We start from the raw sequence: 21,344 nt of genomic DNA on the forward strand, positions 1-21,344 counted from the left end.
ACAAAATTAAAGGGAAAAGTAAAAAAAAAAAAAAAACCCAACCAACTTTGATGTACAAAGCGAGACGGGGAGACAAGGAAGGGGGAGATGCAGTCAGGGAGTGGAATGCGCGAGAGCTTCTCCAAAGAGGGATCTGAATCTTTAAAATCCCCGGGAGGGTTGTGCTTGGAGCACAACAGACACTAAATTTTGCTTGAAATGAAAAAGGAAAGAACACAGAAGAGTAAACAGCATGGTGTTGAAGAATGAGATGGTCCTGGATCTGCAATCTGGTGCAACTGCGGAGCTGTGTGCCTCACGGTGAGTCCTGAGACCTCTCTGTGCCTCGGTCTGCTAAGCTGAAAAATGGACCTTATTAGGTCCATTATATACTATACAGGGTTGTTCTGAGGGGAAAGGATAAAAATGCACACCAATGCCAAGCACATAGTACATGGCCCTCACCAAACAGACAAGGGAGGGGACAGGTGAGAGACTGGTGACAGGAGGACAAACCAACAGGGCTGGTGCTTTGAATCAGGGAAGCGATTCTACAGACCTCAAGCCACACCAGGCAGGGCATCTTTTCTGCTTAAGTGGAGGTGACCCACTTAAACAGTACTTAAGACAAAGAAATAGAGACCCACAGAAGGGGCAGGAAAGAGAGGAATCCAACTTCAATTACATAAAGTGAGACCAAGTTTGCTTCCCCTGTGGGAACAAACTTGCACTTAATGAGTTGTTTTGCCTTCAGCTTTCCCTGTGCTGTGACTGTAATTGACCTCTACATCCCGTCATCTTACAAGGTTCTATTTCTCTGTCTCCATTTATTATTCAAAATAGGAGCTGTTCTCCCAGAGAACTTTCAGGGCTGTAATCAAATCCTGCTAAAAGGTAAAAACAAAAACAAAAAACTACAGCATTCATTCACATGTTATACTGGGGGCAGGGGGTGTATAATGAGGAGAGAGTCCTAAAAATACTTACATTCAAAAAAAGAAAAGGAAAAAATTCAACCCTTAATCCTTAAAATAAGAATTTAACCCTTCTCCTTAAAATAAGTGACTTCTTACAAGTCTATAATGTCATGAAAAGATAACACTGAGAAGAAACCGTGTCCCTGCACCTATCTTTTAAAAAATTTATTATTTGGTGCATGGAGTCATCCTCTGCTCTCTGAAAATGAAGTTCTCACTTAGCAAACATTTACGGAGCACCTACGATGTGCCAGGCAGGGTGCTGGGCACTGGGGACTCAGAGATGAAAACGGGGCCCCTACCACGTGCCCAACACCAAGCACCTTTACCGGCAGCATCTCGTGGAGCCGCCCAAGCGGCTAGTGCCACGTTACTCTCCACTTGATGGAAGAGGAAACCGGGGTTTCCGAATAAGGCAGACCCGGTCCTGACCGTGAGGCCCTCAAATACTCTGGCGGCCTGGGAGGAAGTCTAGTCCGGGGTCAGCAGAGAGTGGGAACGAAGGGATAGGGCAGCCTCCCACAAGAGAGGCCTCTCACGGGCTCCAGAATTGAAGCTGAGTTTGCGGCTGCCTCCCTCTGCCCCATCTGTCTGGCTCTGGGCAGATGACTGGAGTGGGCCTGAGGCAGTAACAACAAGGTCAAGATGTCCCCCTGGGGCCAATGCCCAAGTAGCCAGCTCTTCCCAACAGCCTTCAGGACCGCTTTACTCCCTCCTCACTTCTGGCCATCACAACCTGCCCGCAGGAAAGGATCTGATGATGGTTCGAGCTGCCTCTGGGTAAAGGGATGTCACTGCCTTGAAGGGCAATCAGACTGGAAGCAAGAGGGAGCCTGGCAGGAGGAGAGAAGATGGGCTTTCATGTCAGAGGGGCCCAGGGAAAATCTGGACTCCACCACTTACTACCTGTGACATTCCCTCATTCACTCATTCATTCACTCAATAAGTCAACTTATATTTATTGAGCACCTACTATGTGAATCAATGGGATTCAAAGGGAGCAGAAAGAGACATGAAACTTGCCCTCAAGGAGGGGCACCTCATGGAGAGACTGATTAGTGAGAGATAAATGTAAAATCACAGCAAGAGAAGAAGGGAGAGATACATATAAACACCACATTCAACATGGAAAATCTGACCTGGTCAGGTTTCCTGAGGAGACGATGAGTAGATACTGAGGGGTGAGTTACCTGAGGCCAGAGCCTTATTCCAGGCAGAGGGGACAGCAGGAGGAAGCAAGGGACCCGGAGCAGAAGAAAGCCGATGGGCTGGGGGCCCAGCACCGCGGTGGAATATAATGAGAAGCCCAGCGGGGCCCTGAACCCTTCTGCATCTCAACTGCCATGTTTATTAAAGAGGATGCTAATCCCACTCGACTCACAGGCTTGTCTTCAAAATCAAATGAGAGAATGAAGGTGAAGACCTGTGTGTGTCTGACAAACCGTCGGAACTCTGACAACCGGGAGTTCCTGACGGACGCTGGCGCTCAGGAAGGGTTTTCCTGCAACAGATGGAGGAGGATGGAAGAAGATGCTAGTCCTCCCAGCGTCCCGAAAGCTTGCAAGACGAGATCTCTGGGTCTACACCCAGCCAAGTGTAGCCCCATGAGCTGCCAGACAACCTTCTATTCTAAATGTGGATTTCACAAGGATGTTATTGACAGCTCTGGTGTAAAAATAAACATGGGAAACAACTCAATATCCATCAATGGGGGCCTGGTTAGATAAACCTTGGTATTATCAGTTCAAAGGAATACAATGCAGCTCTTTAAAAGAAGGATGCAGGCCTACACGTGAAGTACAATAAAATGATGTCTAAAGTACATAGATAGGTGAGAGGAAAGTAATATAGAGAACAGGGGATAGAGCCGCTACTGGCTGTTAAACGTGTAGGTGTGTGCGCACAGCTTACTCAAGCAGTGCTCAACTCTGTAAAGAGAAACCCAGGACGGATCACTGTTATCGCCTCTGGGCAGGACAATAAAGGGCCCGGGATAGGAAGGAGATTTATTTTTCACTGAACATACCCTTTTATACTTCTTGGCTGTTTAGCATGGATGGGTGTAACAAGGTTTGTCAAGAGCCCAAATTTTGACAATTTTCAATCGTTTAAAAAAAAAAATTCAGTCTTTCACAGCAGACAGATCTAGATCTGTCACTCCTCACCATGACTCAAAAAAACCATTAAAAAAATTATGAGACAAGAAGAAATTTGAACACCGATATTCATTGGTATAGACGAATTATTGATAATGGAGGCCTGACCATGATATTCTATTTGTTTTCTTCATTTTTACAGCTACACACTGAAAAGTCTACAGATGAAACTGCCTGGTATTTGATTCAAACCAATCTGGAGGGGAAAAGCAGGCACTGGTAACTTGAAATAAGATTGACCATGACTGACGACAGCTCATTTGAACAATGGTTACGTGAGTGCATCACACATCCGCCGACCTTCAGGTGTTTAACATTTGACATCATAAGAAAGTTTTAAAGCAAAGAAGAAGCTATTATAAATGTGACAAAAGGACAAGATGCTCTCAGCAATATGATTTGCAGTAGCAAAATACTGGAAACAACCTAAATGTTTATGAACACAACCAGATTTAAAATATTGTAGTATTTCATTCAACAGAGAATTAAAGAATCAAGAAAGTGAACAAACTAGGTCAGCAGCTCTCAACCAGGGGTGATTCTGTCCCCCAGGGGATATTTTGACAATGTCTGGAGACATCTTTGGTTGCCATGATTGGGTGGGGTGCTACTGGCCTCTAGTGAGTAGGAATCAGGGATGCTGTTAAACAGCCTACAACGCGCAGGACAGCCACCCCACAAAGAATTAAATGGCTCAGAGTATCAAGAGTGCTGCAGTTCAAAATCCTCTATTAGATCTATGTGGGATGGTCCTCAAACCATAACACTAAATAAACATAAACACACATACACACAAGGCAAACAGATATGTACAAGTATACCGTGTAGGTAAAAGTTACACAAAACCGAAACTATTTATTTCTATGGAAATTTATCCATGTAGTAACTATAAAAATAGGGAGGAGAAGGCTATATGCCAATTTCAGAATATCGATTATGGGTACAGGGCATGAAATGGTGCCAAGGGGACTTTGACAGATTTTGTAGCATTTAAATTACTTTACCCCCTCCCACCCAAAGGAAAGCAAATGTGGTAAAGGTTAATGCACGTAAAATCTAGATGGTGGGTACCTGGATGCTCCCTCTTTTAGTCTCTGTATTTTTCCATACCCTTGACATTGAACAAACGTAATAGCACGGCTGTGAGCAGCAGAGGCTGGGTGGACCGACAGACGGTGTGGGCAGAATGGCAAGGCCAGGGCCTTGCCGGGTGGGAACACTCACCGGCCCCCGAAGGTCGATGAGCTCCTGCCTCATCTGGGACACGAGGGCTTCCTTGGCCACCAGGGCCCGGTGCAGGCGCTCATTGAACTCGATCAGCTCCCCGTGCATCTCTGCCACCTGCAACACACAAGCACCATGTAGTGAGGCTCGGAGGGCAGACCCTCCCCACGATTCCAAGTCCATCACTTGTCAGCAAGGCATCAGGAGGTTGTCAGGCTGGAAACAGTAACACTGCTTATACTTACGGATTAGCTACGCAATCCACTCAGAAGCTGAATACGTTTCTGACTTGGTTGATTTTAACATTATGGACTCAACGGTCCCCAGTTTATGGTCACAATATGATTGTATCATGTCATTTTTGGACCTTAGGCTTTTGTTCTTAATAAATGAATAATTTTCTGGCAAAGGCTTTCTTTCTCATTCGAGTTGTGCCTGTTAAGAATTTCCCCGCTAATGGTACAAGTAGAATGACCGACCATTTCTGTTCATCAGGGCCTTGGTTCTGAAAACCAAGAAAACAGAACCGGAGCCTTGTTGAGGATGGTGACAGTGAGGGTGACAGACACACCTGCAGCAGCACAGCTGCCCTATGGTCACTGCTCGTTCTATGCCAGGAAAATACTTGAGGAAGATATTATTGCTCCTACCTCACAGAAAGAGGAAAAATGTCAGAGGTGTTTAAGGAGCCGGGCCACAGTCACATAGCTAATAAAGGGCTGACTCGGCAGCCCTGGCTCTTGACCACTGGGCCACACTCCACAATCCTGCCGCTCCACCGTTTAGCCCATTCAGGCCTGCCAAGAGCCTGCGAATTTATCCACGTTTCAATACACTTGGCTGATCCCAAATAAATAAAAATGAAGGGTGCGATAAGATAGCCCATGACTGATGTACAGAATCAATAACAGATCTTTCAAGCTGTAACTTACAAACAGAACAAAGATATCCCATATGGTCAAAACATACAGTAATTTCTCTGATTACAAGAGTGATCTTACTGGGGCTTAAAATCAAATTCAACTGTAATTTATTTAAATGTTTTAGAGAAATGTGAGAATGTAATCTTGCCATGCTCATCAGGAACCCTGAAGGAAGGATCTGGCAAGCATCTTACAGAGAAGCCCCCCAGAATGCAGAGGTCAGGCAGACCCCCACTAGCCCCTGTCCCTCTGCCCTTCTCAGAAGATCATCCCTCCTATACCCCAGACTTCAGCCAGGTACTTACTACATTCTATATAACACATAAATAGTATCAGACCGTTTATAATAAGTATTCTATGTGAAATATAAAACATACTGTCAGAATAAAGAAAGGATGTAAGGAGAAGCTCTGTGGGAAAAAAAAGAGTAACCTGAATCTTGATGCTTCAGGAGGAATAAAGGGAAGCCCTCCTTTTTATTTTTATTTTTTGGATATGTTATATAAAGGGTAAAAGGCATAGGAGGAAATAAATGAAGATACGAACATTAGTCAAGGGGTATTTTTCTTTCCATTCTTTCTACTTTTCTTTACTTTTTAGTTTCCTAATAATTTATCAGAGAGAACAACCACTTAGCCTCTTTAAAAGAATTAAAATTTTTCACCTGAAAGGGGAGCCAGGTGTAATCAATGTGAAATTTATCAGGTTCCCAACCATAATTCTGATGCATCCATTAATTTGCTCTGTGAATCTCCACTCAGATGTCATCCCCTCTCTGTCCCTCAGATGCTCACCTTTTTCAAACCAGTGTGAAATGCAAAGTGAAAATGGCATAAAAGACACTGCAATAGCCATGCAATTAACAAACGGAGAATAAGTCACTGAGTCTTTTAACGACTTTTTTTGTCATACAGACCTGAAGTTAATATTCCCTGGTTGCCTTACTCCTTTTGTATAAAAAAAGCTTAAGATGATCTTCTGGCCTTTCACAAACAAATACAACATCACTAATAATGACTGTTCGACTCCTCCGCACAGAAATCACATAAACCCTCCACGAGCTTCCTCAGGGCTGAGAATCCATTTACCACACAGCAAGCAGGAAACATACACAACTGCCAATATCACTGCTAAATACCTGCTAATATGCCCCCACAGAATGCAAGCTTTAAATAAGGGCCACTGTCATTTCTAAAGCAAGGCAGGGTGTTGCTTTGTTTTTGTTTTGTTTTGTTTTGTTTGGCAGTGGAAACCAGAGTGTTAAAACAATTTTCCATAAGTGCATAAAACACTGACACATCCCCGCTTCAAGCGGTGTTTATCATGAGCTGTCAAAACGCTGGTTCTCTTTTGCAGCCAGAGAGTAACTTGACCACATCAGACAAAGCTTTGATTTCACTAGGGAATGGCTGGGGGGTGGGAAATCTTATGGAACTGAGGAGACAAAATTTGATGAAATAATTTCCTGCAGTCATTAAAATGGCAATGCTCATTGTTACTAGGCAAAGCTCTGAAACCCTGAATTTCTCCATTACATATCCCCACAAACACTTACTGATATAAACAGCTTTCATCTTACATAAACCATACTGAGCTTACTATTCCTCAAACAACTCTTTCCAAACTCTAGTATAACTAGAAATGAATTCGAGACTCAGAGAGAGCCTCAGAAGAGAAATGTGAGATCACAAATGGTTCCCATTATCATCAAAATAAAAGGCACAACCACTGCCTACCAGAATTTCTATGAGGCTCTGAGGGCATTTACAGGTTTCACCTGACCGTCCTTCGTTATTCTCAATAGCTGCAGGGAATAAGATAGAGACAGGGGCCCTCCAATCCTTTCTCCACCAAGCAGCAAGAGTGATCTTCCCAAAGCAACAGCTGATGTTGTCACCTGCTGTTTAAAAACCTTCAATGCTTCTAACTGCCCTAAGGATAAAAATCCACCCTCCCTGGCAGGACATACTGAAAGTAAGGTCCGCCCGGCCTCTTTCCCTAACACCATCTCCTGCCCCTCTCCTCCCAACAACTCTCCATAATGTCATTCAGCCCCACGGGTCTTCTACGTTCCATAAACATGCTGAGCTCTAGGAGGTCATCCTGTGGACAAAGGGGAGAAGGACACAACCAGCAGAGAAAACAGCAGGTGCAAAGGCCCAGAGGTTGGCAGGGAGGTAGCTGAGAGACACAGTTAAGGGCTCAGACTCCAGTGCAAGACTGGTCTTGGCTGGATTACCTAACAGTGTGCTCCTGTACGAGTCACTTAACCTCTGCGAGCCTGAGGCCTGTCACCTACAAAATGGGGATTAAAAACCACACTCACCAGGACATGGCAGCAACCTAAGTGTCCATCGACAGATGAATGGATAAAGAAGATGTGGCACGTATACACAATGGAGTATTACTCAGCCATAAAAAGGAACAAAATTGAGTTATTTGCAGTGAGGTGGACGGACCTAGAGTCTGTCATACAGAGTGAAGTAAGTCAGAAAGAGAAAAACAAATACCGTATGTTAACACATATATATGGAATCTAAAAAAAAAAAAAGGTTCTGATGAACCTAGGGGCAGGATAGGAATAAAGACATAGACATAGAGAATGGACTTGAGGACATGGGGTGGGAGGGGGAAGCTGGGATGAAGTGAGAGAGTGGCATGGACTTATATACACTACCAAATGTAAAATAGAGAACTAGTGGGAAGCAGCCGCATAGCACAGGGAGATCAGCTGGGTGCTTTGTGACCACCTAGAGGGGTGGGATAGGGAGGGTGGGAGGGAGACGCAAGAGGGAGGGGATATGGGGATATATGTATACGTATAGCTGATTCACTTTGTTATACAGCAGAAACTAACACAACATTGTAAACAATTATACTCCAATAAAGATGTTAAAAACAAAACAAAACAAAAAACAAACAAAAGTGCTCACTTCACGGGGCCGCCGTGTGGATGAAATGAGCTGCCGCCCTTAGCAGGCTGGCACCATGTCTGCACGTGGTAAATGCTCAGTGAATGAAAGCTCATTTTACACGGTGGGTGATCACGTGAAAGGGACATGAAAGAGGAGGAGGAGGAGAGGCAGGTCTCTGGAAGCCACATGGAAAAGGGCCACATGTTCCATAACAAGTGGCTCAGACAGCTCACCGTCTCCAAAGCAGGAATGTCACCAAGAGAATTGCTAACCGTCCGCCAGGCACTGTTCTCGGTGCTGGGGTGCAGGAAAGTCATGGGGTTCACATCCTAGAGGTCAGACAAACTGGACTAGAGCTCAGAGAGAGAGGAGGACTTGGAAGATGGGGGATCGGGAAAGGCCTCGCCCAGAGACAAGACTCAGGAGTCACTTCTCGAATCGGCCTTGACACGTGCCAGGCAGCCTCCTGTGGCCGATCCATGCCCTAAATCACAGCCGGGCACTCACCGTGTTCTGGCACCATCAACACTCAGGGCCACTTTAGAAGTCTGTCGTGTTTCTTACTACTCTCAGCAGTTGTATTTCCTCGAAAACTAATCTGAAGGCGGTTAAGGAGGTGCCATTTGACAACACTAATGACGGTGACAAAGTCAGAGGGAAATGCCAGGTGGAGATACACTGACCACAGCTGATGTAGCTTCCAACAGAGCCCAACATGGGCCAAAGCACTGGGAACTGAGCCCCGATTCTCTGAAAGGCCCAAGGGAACACGTGGATGGCAGCAGGTACGGTTCCCAAGTTATATCTGGCAGGTGCACAGCTCATGAGATAATAAGGTGTGAATGCTTGTCAGTCAACATTTGGGTTTTGTCGTTTAGGCTGGAGAGAAGACGGTAGAAAGACTAAAGAAGTTTAAGTCACTAGGCTGTTTGGCAACATCTGTCAAACTTCTGAAATCACTCACCTGTGGCTTGGCAAACCCCTGCTGTGGAGTAGCCTGTGCCTCTATTTGCACATGTGCTCAAGCAGAAGTTTAGCTCCAAATGGCTGGAACCCACCTAAATGCCCAACCACAGGGAACTGGTGCAATCTGTCAGGTTCCACTGCTCTCTCCCACTGCCTGCCACTTGGCAGACATCACTAGTCAATCACCGCTACCTTCCTCAAGAAGATACCCAGTCAGCCCTAACCAACTGATCAGTGTGTTGGCCTACGCGATGACACCTATTTAGTATCCCTGGCATAAAGGGTCATCATTGACTGAGAAAGGCGTCATCAAGGTGACATTTGAGTTGGGGATTGTAAGATGATGCCTTTGGAGCTTCAAGAGACTGAGCAATCCCTTCCAGCTGAAGCATCAGGGAAGATGATCTCCAAAAATAATGTGTCTGTGAAAAAGCTTTTAAGTCTGTGAAAATCCCAGGAATTATCATAATTACCTGCCAAATCATGAAAAGATTATAAATTAAAAAAAAAAAGCCTCTGGCACTTCCTTTTATATCAGAATGTTCTATCTAATCACATTCAAGTAAGTTTTGCTTCACCCCTCCTTTGGCTACCATACCAAATTAGACACTTCCTGATTTATTAGACCAAGACACCCCCAAATTTTAACAGCAACTGAGACTCTTTTGGTCACATACTCAAACTCTCTGAGAATGTTCACTTGATGCCTCAGAATCTACCTCAGTTTTATAAAACACACAAACTGTTTGTAGGTCCCAGTGACACTGGCCGTGGGCAGGGATCTAGAACCTCCCTCTGTGGTAGACACTGCACCCGCCTAGGTAAAGACAAAGCCCTAGCCCCAGTGCCCACTTGCCTTAACATACTTTTGAACACCAACTATTATATCCATCAGCTCATGTGACCCTCGTCACCCTCCTGTAAGGTGGGCAGGGCCTCCTATGGTTGGGGCCTCGAGGCTCAGAGAGGTCAGGCTGTGAGTCGAAGGCATCAGAGTCAGAGTCACTGTCTGTGTTCCCTGCCCTCCACCCTGGGGCACAGGAGCCCTTCAGGGGTTAAGGAGATGAGTCAGTCCTGCAGAGCAGAGGGAAGCAGCACAGTGTGGACCAGCGGCTCTCAAAGCAAGCTGATCATTAGCTGCTCGGAGGGCTTCTGAGAAATGCAGATTTCTGGGCTTCACTCCCAGAAATGCTGATTCAATGTGCGGGAGTCCAGATCAATACTTTTTTTTAGCTGTACGTGGGCTTCTCACTGTTGTGGCCTCTCCCGTTGCAGAGCACAGGCTCCGGATGCGCAGGCTCAGTGGCCATGGCTCACGGGCCCAGCCGCTCCGTGGCATGTGGGATCCTCCCAGACCGGGGCATGAACCCGTGTCCCCTGCATCGGCAGGTGGACTCTCAACCACTGCGCCACCAGGGAAGTCCCAGAGCAATACTTTTTAAAGACCCCAGGGACTGTGATGATAAATCAGACTTGGGAACCACTGTCAAAGACAAAGGGGAAGGATGTCACACACTCAGGTGTGAATTGCAGTGGGGCCACTCCCTAGTTTTAGAAACCTAGGTTTTTCAGTTCATCATTTGTAAAACTAGGATGTCACGGAAGCTCCTCTACTTGTCAGCTCTCAACTTCCAGATTCTCAAGGAGGTGAACAAAGGCACAGCCAGAGGAAAACCGCATCAAGCCTGCCGGCCAACACCAGATGGCAGCAACCACCACGCGCAGCGCTGCTACTCCTGCGATGGCAGAGTTAAGTCTGCAACCGAGGGGGCCGTGAACTGGGGCAGGGATGTGAGCTGTCTGCTACCCACCTGAGGCAAGCACAGAAATTCACAATAAGCATTTCGAAACATCTGAAGCAATTTCATATTGGTATGAAATCCAGGAATTCCGGAATTTTTCTAGTTGGTTTTTTTTTGTTTTTGTATTTTACACAAGTACCGGTTTGCAATCAATTGGAAATACTTAAAAACAAACAAAACCAGGGCTTCCCTGGTGGCGCAGTGGTTGGGAGTCCACCTGCTGATGCAGGGGACACGGGTTCGTGCCCTGGTCCGGGAGGATCCCACATGCCGCGGAGTGGCTGGGCCTGTGAGCCATGGCCGCTGAGCCTGCGTGTCCAGAGCCTGCGCTCTGCAACAGGAGAGGCCACAGCGGTGAGAGGCCCGCGTACCGCAAAACAAAAAACAAACAAACAAAACCAAAACCAAAAAAACCCCAAAAAACTGGCTCTTCAGCACAGAAAGTTTGAGAAGCACCTATCGACAACACAGATGCTATACTTGAAACGTTTTGCATTAATAATTATTAGAAACAATGACTAATAATAACAATGAAAAAAGCCAAAATACGACCATTTTTGGATAAAATTTGTGAAGAGAATTGAAAAGAAAAATAAGAACCAATGTTATCAACATCTGTTGGTCTTTTAGATGTATATACCCTGTTTCCTTGTACAGAGTCAATTTAGGCTTGAAGACTAAAAAATCAGGAACGTTAGCTGAAACAACACATGTCCAGACCTAGCCAAGGTCACAGACATCTTCAAAAAAAAATTACAGCTGCCATCGCTCTCTTTGAGACTGATGGTGGGCCTTGCCCGCAGCTGCCTGATCATGCCCATCTCCCAGAGGAGGAAGGAGAGGCTCAGGAACTGAGCAGCAAACCAAAACAGAGGCACAAAGAAGGTAGACACCTCGCCCGAGGCCACACAGGAAGAAAGCAGCAGAACTGGTGTTCAAATTTCTGAGTCCACGTTTTGGACTTTCCAACCTGCTTCTCTGCATATACCGTGACCAGGATGCTGAGCTGGCATCTCAAGATACCAGAGGACCTGGAGGAGGTGATAAACCTGGGATCAAGTACAGAGAGCATTACCCAGATAAGGGGCACCATCACACACAAGCACGCGCACACACGCACACACTCCAGGAAAAGGCACCGTCTCTGGCTGCTCCCGAGGCCCAGTCTGGCTTATCACAGACCAGTCTGCAACCAGCCCCCTCGGGGGGACCCTGACAGCAAGGGAAGGAGCGCCCGGAGTAAACAAGAACCTTAGCAAAGGCAGGAGCTACTGTGAAACTCAGGGTCCAGGAGAAACCCAGAAACGTGGTCGGCAGCCAAGATGGGCCTTCTTCAAAGTGGTCATTGCTTCATATGAAGGCACTGTGCAAACAAGTGTGTAAACGAAAATTCCAACGTGAAGACATTCCAGGGCACTGTCAGGAATACTTGCAGATGTTTGGTATCAACGAGCCCTCTAAGCAGGGCCTCGAATCAGGTGTAGAAAAACGAGGGGCGTGAAGGTCAAACCCAGGTCCTGTCTATTCACTGCCGTGTGACCTGGAGTAAATTACTTCACACCTCTGACTCTTGGTACCTGCTTTATAAAATGGGGGTATTGTTCCCTATTGTCCAGATTTGTCATGAGGAACAAAGGGATGACAGAGTTTGGGGAGCGCCCAGTGCCTGCCACAGTGAGCGATCCTTAACTTATCGTAACGGAGAGCCTCCTCAGGTCCGGCAGTGCTCCAGGTGCTTCACAGGGGCAGGCACCACGGCCTGGGAGGTCGAGCTTTATGCCCATTTTACAGATAAGGAAAGCAAGCCTCAGCAAGGTAAAGCACTGCCCAAGACCAGTCTGCAAGAGGGGGCCGGTGTGACTGCGGGGCTCGGGGCCCTGCATCTCCCGAGTCTCGTTTCCTTGTGCCTTCCAGCCCACCTTGCGCTCTGATTGTGCTGTATGGGGCTGACCCCGGGAAGGCGTGCAGGCTTGCCCTGACGAGGCAGAGCTCTGGGATCTCAGGACTGATCCTCCTGGATCACTGTCAAGCTGCCAAGTGACAGGTTCACCAGGAGCCCAGGGAGCAGCTCCATCCTCAAATCCACTGAGACAGCCCCACTCGGGCTCCATCCGCAGCGCCACTGAGATAAGCAGAAGCCTGCAAGGAGGCCGAGGGCTAAGTTCCTGTGGAAGAGAGACTTCCTTCATCTCCTCTGCAACGAGCCGCTCTGTGCTCAGCACGCCGGGCTTGAGAGAAGGGATGCTTAAAAACATCTGGCTGGTATTATGGTTTAATGGCGGAGGAGGAAACACCCAGAACTACTTAATTACAGGACACCTCTGAGAAACAGATGTTATGTAACTGTTAAAGCCCAGCCACAGAGCTGCCGAGTCCCTGTCCCTGACATTTGCCCTCATTTCTCCCGACACCCGACCATTCAGAGAATACACCGGGCAAGCTGTTGAGAAAGGTCACACACGGCAGCAGCTGCCACCCACCCAGATAACACCTTTTCTCTCCTGCTTTCCACTAATGGCCCTTAAAGAGCACAGGCAGAATATACAGAAATGGCAATAATAAAAGAGCAGCCAACAGCTTCCTGGTGGTCGTTTGAGACAAATGAGCAAGGACAGGGGAAGAAAAGCAAAAACAAAACCCTGAGCCCCAGCTCTGCTGAAAGACACGCTCCTATCAGAAGAATAACACAAGAGGCATCATGCATCTGTGGAGGTTTTTAAACAGGTTCCATCAGCCGTCACCCATCCTGGGACTTCCCTGGTGGTCCAGTGGTTAAGAATCCGTGCTTCCACTGCGGGGGGCACGGGTTTGATCCCTGGTCAGGGAACTAAGATCCAGCGTGCCGCGCAGCACGGCTGAAAAACAAAACCTGGTCACCCATCCTGGTGGCATTACCAGAGGGGTCACACAGCCTGGTGTTCAAGGCATCAACTCCAGAACCCAGCGACCTGGGATTCCCCCCCTTCTAGCTTGACTTCCGGGAAGAAGCTTTCACCAACCTGGGTCTCAGTTTCTCATTCATAAAATGAGGTTAACAGTGCAGATTTCACAGGGTTTTTGTGAGATCTGAGCAAGGTGATACACACGCAAGAGGTGCTCAGCTAGGAGCCCACAGGCACTGAGCGCTCCATAACTGTTGGCCATTATTATGCCATTAAACCGGTCCCAAGAAAAACACCCGGTGTCACTGGTCCCACAGAATCTACAGCCTTAACCACCTTCAGATCTGTCCCCACTCTTCCATCTCTGTCACCCAAGCCTTGGTTGAGAAGCCCCCTATCTCCCACCTGGACAAACACAACAGTCTCCAGCTGCCACCCCGCTGCCCTCTTGTCCTCCGCCCCACACCCAAGGTGGCGCTCAAATGGCCTCCCTGTGACCCAAACCCTATCACATCCCTTCTCTGCTTAAAACATTTCACTGATGTTGATGAAGAAATGACAAGAGGTCTGCAATTTGCTTCAAAAGAATACGGAGGTGAAGGCAATGGAGGGTCAGGCATGGAGTAGGACTAGCCTTGGCAGCTGGAGCCGGATGAGACTGTGTGATGGGTACGGGGGCTACGATACACTATTCTGCTTACATTAAATTTCTCCATAATCCAAAGTTTAAAAATATCTTTCAATGGCTTTCCACGAATTTCCCTGACATGGTGTACAAGCGATGGGAGGAGGGGCAAGGTGGGGAAGGGAGGGAAGAGGTGGGAAGGGGAGAGAAAGAAATATTTCAAGGGAAAAACCGACACTGATCATATGAGATTTCATCCTGCCCCTACACTTCCCTCTGTGCACATGTCCTAGAATGCTATCCACCCTTCAAAGATGAATTCATATCTCAGTTTACCTTACTCCCCAGATCCTTTGACACGTTTATCCATGTTCTCCATAAATGATTCCTCGAGAGTGTAAGAGCAGTTACTGTTTTTCTGAGCACTTACTACACGTCAAGCACTTTCAGGGCCACAGAAAAAGGCTCTTTTGTAAGAAAAGGTGTGTCTCTGAGCGGCCACAGCCCTGCAGGGGCTCAGTGAGTGGCGCCTGGGCTGACACAGCTCCCACTGGTCCTGACAGCCGCATGCCCTCGCGCAGTGTGCAACCTGCACAATGACACACAGAGGCCTTAGACGCTTCGCTAGGTGCCCTGCTTCTCCCATCTTACAGGGGAGGAAACTGAGTCCCAAAGCAGCTAGAACATTCGCCCATGGTCACACAGAGATGAGGGCGCTAGGTGACGCCAGACCCACGCTCCTTTTCTTACACAAGGCGCCCACAGGAGGAGGTGTGGCCCTGCGTGGCCAGCCTCCACGCACCCCAGCACACAGTGCCGCCTCCCAGGCCTGTCATGGGACGCGAGACCTCACCCGACTCCACATGTCTTCCTAGGGATGGCGGCCAAAGCCACGGACACCACCAGACACTTCCAGAGCTTATTTCTGCTGGATCATTGAAGGGTGGGGGGCAACAGAGGAGAAGACGGTGAAGGCTCCTTTCTGTTAACACAGCAGATAATGTCATTTACCTGCCATCAAACAATGGTTGTAATTATAACCCATTACAAGTACAAAACACTGTGCTCAGCCGGGCTTGTGAAAATGGGTCAAGAATTACTTTCTTCTTTCTTTCTTTCTTTTTTTTTTTTTTTTTTTTTTGCGGTACGCGGGCCTCTCACTGTTGTGGCCTCTCCCGTTGCGGAGCACAGGCTCTGGATGCGCAGGCTCAGCGGCCATGGCTCATGGGCCTAGCCGCTCCGCGGCATATGGGATCTTCCTGGACCGGGGCACGAACCCGTGTCCCCTGCATCGGCAGGCGGACTCTCAACCACTGCGCCACCAGGGAAACCCAAGAATTACTTTAAAAGGCTTTGCTAGGTGTCCCTGGTGGCACAGTGGTTAAGAATCAGCCTGCCGATGCAGGGAACACGGGTTCAAGCCCTGGTCCAAGAAGATCCCACATGCCGCGGAGCAACTAAGCCCGTGCACCACAACTACTGAGCCTGCGCTCTAGAGCCCGCAAGCCACAACTACTGAAGCCCGTGCGCCTAGAGCCCATGTTCCGCAACAAGAGAAGCCACCGCAATGAGAAGCCCGTGCACCGCAACGAGAAGCCCGTGCACCGCAACGAAGAGTAGCCCTGGCTCTCCGTAACTAGAGAAAGCCCGCATACAGCAACGAAGACCCAACGCAGCAATCAATCAATCAATCAATTTATTATTTTTTTTTAAGTCTTAAAAAATGGCTTTGCTGCCCTCTCCTTTCAACTGTCAACTGCTGTTATAGGCTTGTTCACAGAGGACAGCTATCGATTCCCAGGGATCCTGGGCTTGGAAGGCAGCTCCGTGCTGGCCTCATCTGCCTCCCCAGCACAGAAAGCTTTCTCCAGCCTGCTGGTGGCAAGGTGGGGAGGTGGAAGGAGGAAGGGGAGAGGCCATGATCATCAAGAGCAAACATCTGCTGAGCGCACACCCTGGGCCAGCCCCAGCTCCCAGCATCGTCCCTCTGTGAGCTCATCCACAGACAACCTGTTGAGGCCCAGCCACGGCACTATCTCTTCTTTAGAAATTCATCTTCAGTATCCGAAAATTCTCAGAGATTCATTCATTCAACAAATTTCTATTTGCATCTACCAAGCCCTGTACATCTATCAAGTACTACAGACAGTGGCAAATCAGAGAGAAAAATCCCTGCCTTGGTGGTTTCTCCATTCTAGCAGCGACACTGCCCTACCCCGACGAGGAGACGGAGGTGCACGGAGGTTCAGTCCTCATCAAGACTAACGAGCTGAGGCCTTGGGCTCTGAACTTGGAGCCCACGCTCACCACCACCACGAGGGACCATCTCTTGGCCCTGGGGTGGTTCATTTATAAAGTTCCTCCTGTCTGCAGCCACTTCTGGAATGACTTCGTTCGCCTATGCAGTCATTCGCTGGTGTGCCAGGTGCTGTCCTGGGTTCTCACTGGGAGCTCACCCTCACCAATAGTGGAGCTGGTGGATATGCCACCTTCTTTCCAGGTTCTGGCATCAGTGGTGACCTCGGGGAGCTCCCTGCCCCTGAGGGATTCAGACACTGACAGTCCCCACACAGCACAGCCAGTGTCCCAGCCAGAACACAGTGGGGTCCCGGGGGCCGGGGGAGGGGTCCAGGAGACTGTACACAAGGGGAGGCTTGCGGGGCAGGAGGAGGTTAGCCAGCAGGAGGCATGAGAACCAGGTCACACTCAGGCCCAGCCGTGTCCGAGTCGCAGCACTCCTGTGCCCCCCAGCCTCCTGTGCTATAAAGTGGGGACCCATCATGCTGGGCGGGCAGGGCTGCTGGGAGACCCGGATGGGACAAGAGCTGACCTCAGAGCCCCAGGCTGGCACACAGGAGGGGCTCACCCTGGGACAGCTTCTTCTCATTCTTGAGAACTGGATGCCACACCTAGGAAGTTACATAATATCACAGATCTACCAGTCGCTCCCCAATTCAGAGGTTTCTCCAGAAAATATATCACCCTAAAGTGCCGTTTTTAAGTTTATTGTGCAGGGTGCTGGAAAGCACAGGATTTCATATAAAGATGTAAATCCTGAAATTATGTGGCTCTTTGTCACATTCTAATGTCTTCCAGGAATCAGGGGAGGCCGGTGCGTTTTTAATCATATTCCTTCGGAAGGAATACACAGAGCCCTCCTGAATATTTTAAACACGGCTCGATAAATTATGCCCACGTTTCAAAAGAAAGACAGCAAATGAAAAACATTACATTTTATGAGCATCGAAAAATGTTTCTCTCCCTGGATGGTCTCTTTCTCATACCAAACAGCACTGGCTGCAAATGAAAAACATTACATTTTATGAGCATCGAAAAATGTTTCTCTCCCTGGATGGTCTCTTTCTCATACCAAACAGCACTGGCTGCAAATGAAAAACATTACATTTTATGAGCATCGAAAAATGTTTCTCTCCCTGGATGGTCTCTTTCTCATACCAAACAGCACTGGCTTAAAGCTGAGAGGAGCCCCCTTCAGGTAACGACCACCTTGCTTCTCCAGGGTGGACACAGTCATGCTGAGCAGTGAACTGTGGACACAGACAGCTGGACAGAAGGACAGTGCTACTGAAGTACAAGTGTGCAGTGTGGGCGGGTACTGGAGGATGAACTTGGAGCACCTCCATATGGTGAAGGACGTGGACTGCTCTCCAACACGTTCCTTGCCAAAGAAACAAAGGTCTTGCCTTCGGCGAGCTAAACAGGCCATGCCTGGCCTAAAAAATTGATTGGCCTCCCACTTTCATAATGACTCAGCCCCCAAAACACCGATGAGACATTCAGGTAGAAATCTATTTATGCCAAGAAAGAAAATGCATCATACACCCAATTGCACCACACACTGAATACGCTCCACCTGCAGAGGCCTCAGGGGCTCCTCTGGAAGCTGCTGCAGAGAGAACACGAGTTTGGCTCAAGGATGCAGCACATCAGGTTGAAGCAGCCGAGGAAGGGCCCTGGAGGTGTCACGCCACGGTGACTCAGCCCCGGAAACTTTGACTTTGCACCAGTTTTGTGGCAAGATGTCTGCTTCCTTGGTGCTTGTATTCCTAGAACCTGAGCTGGATTGTCCCAGAACTGGGATGAGTGGCAGCTGCTGGGTCAGGACTGCCAGTTCACAGGTTCTTCCAGAAGGCTGTCGCCCTTGCACTGCGGGGCAGACCACCCTCACTGCACAGTAGGACAATCCTTCTCATCTCCAACTAAGCATCTGGATGTGACCATCTGGGAAATGGTCACAAGCTTTCTTCTTCAAAGCGAGATTTTTAAAAACCTCCTTAGATGACCTCAGCCAGTCCCACGGTTTTAGATAGCACCTGCACCCTGATGACCGCTAAATACACATCTCCCCCTGGGACCCCCAGACTCATACGTTCAACTCATTCAGCAGCCCCACTTGGAATATTTGTTTAATTTACCATTTTAACCATTTTATCTTTTATTTTTCTGGCCGTGCAACTTGCGGAATCTTAGTTCCTCGACCAGGGATCAAACCTGTGCCCCCTGCAGTTGAAGCACAGGGTCCTAAGCACTGGACCGCTTAGCACTGGACCAAGTGAAGGGAATTCCCTTCACTTGCATATGTAATCGGCATCCCATACTTCAAAGGAAATGGCCTGAAAAGCCAACTCTTGATTTCCCCCCTCAAGCCTCCTCCCACTTGACAATTCCCAGCTTCCTTCCGTCTGCTCAGGCCAGAAACTTTGGAGCCACCCCGGACTCTTCTTTCTCTCATAGCCCACATGCAGTCCACAGCAAGTTCTGATGGCTTTCCTTTCAAAGCAGATCTAGAATCCAGCCACCTCTCACTACTTCCTCTGTCAGCACACCGGGCCCAGCCACCAGGCCGTCTCACCTGGACCCCGGCAAGAGGCCCCTGGCTACCATCCATCTGCTTTCAACAGACTGGCCACTGTCGCTCTGCTCAAAAACTCACCAGTGGGGACTTCCCTGGTGGTCCAGTGGTAAAGAATCTGCCTTCCCATGCAGGGGACATGGGTTCGATCTCTGGTCTGGGAACTAAGATGCCGCAGGGCAACTAAGCCCGCGTGTCACAACTACTGAGCTTGTGCGCCTCAACTAGAGAGCCTACGTGCCGCAAACTACAGAGCCCAAGTGCTCTGGAGCCCACGTGCCACAACTAGAGAGGGGAAAAACCCGCATGCCACAACTAGAGAGAAGCTGTCATGCTACAACGAAAGATCTTGAAAGCCTCAACGAGGATCCCGCATGCCACAACAAAGACCCAATGCAGCCAAAAAAAAAAAAAGAAACTCACCAGTGGCTCCCCACGTCACTCAGGTCAAAGCCGGTCCATCCAGCCCGTACATCTCTGACCTCAGCTCCTACAGCTCCTCCCTTCTCCACCAGCCTCATGTCTGTTTCTGAAACACCAGGGCCTTTGCACCTGCTGTTGCCTTTGCAGAGGACTTCCCTCTCCCAGGTAACTAACCACCAGGCACATTCACTCCTCCACCTTTGGGCTTTTACTCCAAGACTACCTGGCCAGCATGGCTTTCCAAGTCCACCCTGTATAAACTAGTCCTCCCAGCCCCATCACTCCCTGCGCTTGTTCTGATTTTTATGCGGCCCTCACTCCCATCTGACTACTATTTCTTCAAACTCACTTGATCCTCACAAGGGAGAAGCAAAGGAAGGCAGCGATCTCTGGGCATGTGTGTACTGCTGTCCCCCAGGGCCTGGAACAGTGCCTGACACACAGTAAGCATGCAATAAGTGTGTGTAGCATATGGGCAGAGAGGAACAGAAATTACCCACGAGTGTTTTTAAATGTTAAAAAACATTCAATCACGTTAGAACTCCAGGGCTTATATCCACAGTGAATGACCTCTGCCTGCGATGAAGTTAGTGCTATAGAATGAACATTTGTGTCCCCCGACCACAATTCATGTGTCAAAGTCTAACCCCCAATGTGACGGTGTGAGGAGACGAGACCTCTGGGAGGTGATTAGGTCATGAGGGTGGAGCCCTCGTGAATGGGGTTAGTGCCAGTCGTAGCCCATTCGGGCTGCTATAACAAAATGCCACAGACTGGGCAGATGATGAACAGACACTTGTTTCTTATAGTTCTGGAGGCTGAAGTCCAAGATTGGGGTGCCAGCTTTGTGGGGTGAAGGCCCTCTCCTAGGGTGCAGACGGCCGACTCCTCACTGTGTCCTCACGTAGTAGAAGGAGCAAGGCGGCTCTCCCCAGGCCTCTTCCATAAGCTCACTCCTGAGGGCTCTGTCCTCATGACCTCAGCACCTCCCATGAGCCCCACCTCCTAGTACCATCACCTTGGGCGTTAGGTTTTCATCGTATGGATTGGGGCAGGGGGACCACGAACATTCACACCACAGCAGTGCCCTTTAAGAAGAGACAAGAAAGCTTGATCTCCACCACGTGAGGACACAAGAAGATGCTCATCTGCAAACCAGGAAGCTGACGCTCTCCCAAGAACCGGACGTGCTGGTGCCCTGATCTCGGACTTCCAGCCCCCAAGCTGTGAGAAATCAATGCCTGTTGTTTGTAAGGCGCCCCGTGGCAGTGTGTTCCTGCACCTTGAACGGACTAAGACGCCTCACTCAGCGGCTCTCCTCTGCTTGCGGAAAGAAGAGAAAGGTGACGCGGGAGGATCCGGCAAGGTGGGGACCACAAGCCTCAGGCCAGGGTCAAGGCCTGGTGGTGCTTCCCTGCAGGCGAGCAGGGCCTGTCTTGTTGACCAGGCTGCCACAGGCCCAGGCCATGTGCTGGGACTCCCAGGTCCTGCTTGCACAACCTTGTCGGCCCAGCTCAGGTCATCGCATCGCCAGCAGGAAAGCAGAAGGTGGCCGCCTCTCCCTTCCTGAGCACAGTACTTAGCAAACGACTTTAACTT

At 48.8% G+C, this 21,344-nt stretch overlaps 1 protein-coding gene across 5 annotated transcripts in view; it reads right to left on the reverse strand.

The window, feature by feature from the left end:
• Nucleotides 1-21,344, reverse strand: part of SNX29 (sorting nexin 29) — a 541,330-nt gene that overhangs the window by 198,994 nt on the left and 320,992 nt on the right. For all 5 annotated transcript variants that reach the window (XR_003003188.1, XM_024744175.1, XM_024744176.1 and 2 more), the window contains exon 16: nucleotides 4,337-4,453. Coding sequence is in view for 4 of the 5 variants with exons in the window: in XM_024744175.1 (XP_024599943.1) it covers nucleotides 4,337-4,453 (117 nt within the window). In the remaining variant the exon portion in view is untranslated. The remainder of the gene's footprint in view (nucleotides 1-4,336; nucleotides 4,454-21,344) is intronic.

The sequence above is a fragment of the Neophocaena asiaeorientalis genome, unplaced genomic scaffold (genome assembly GCF_003031525.2).
Source record: "Neophocaena asiaeorientalis asiaeorientalis breed wild unplaced genomic scaffold, Neophocaena_asiaeorientalis_V1.1 scaffold91, whole genome shotgun sequence".
In the NCBI taxonomy this organism is placed as follows: Eukaryota; Metazoa; Chordata; class Mammalia; order Artiodactyla; family Phocoenidae; genus Neophocaena; species Neophocaena asiaeorientalis.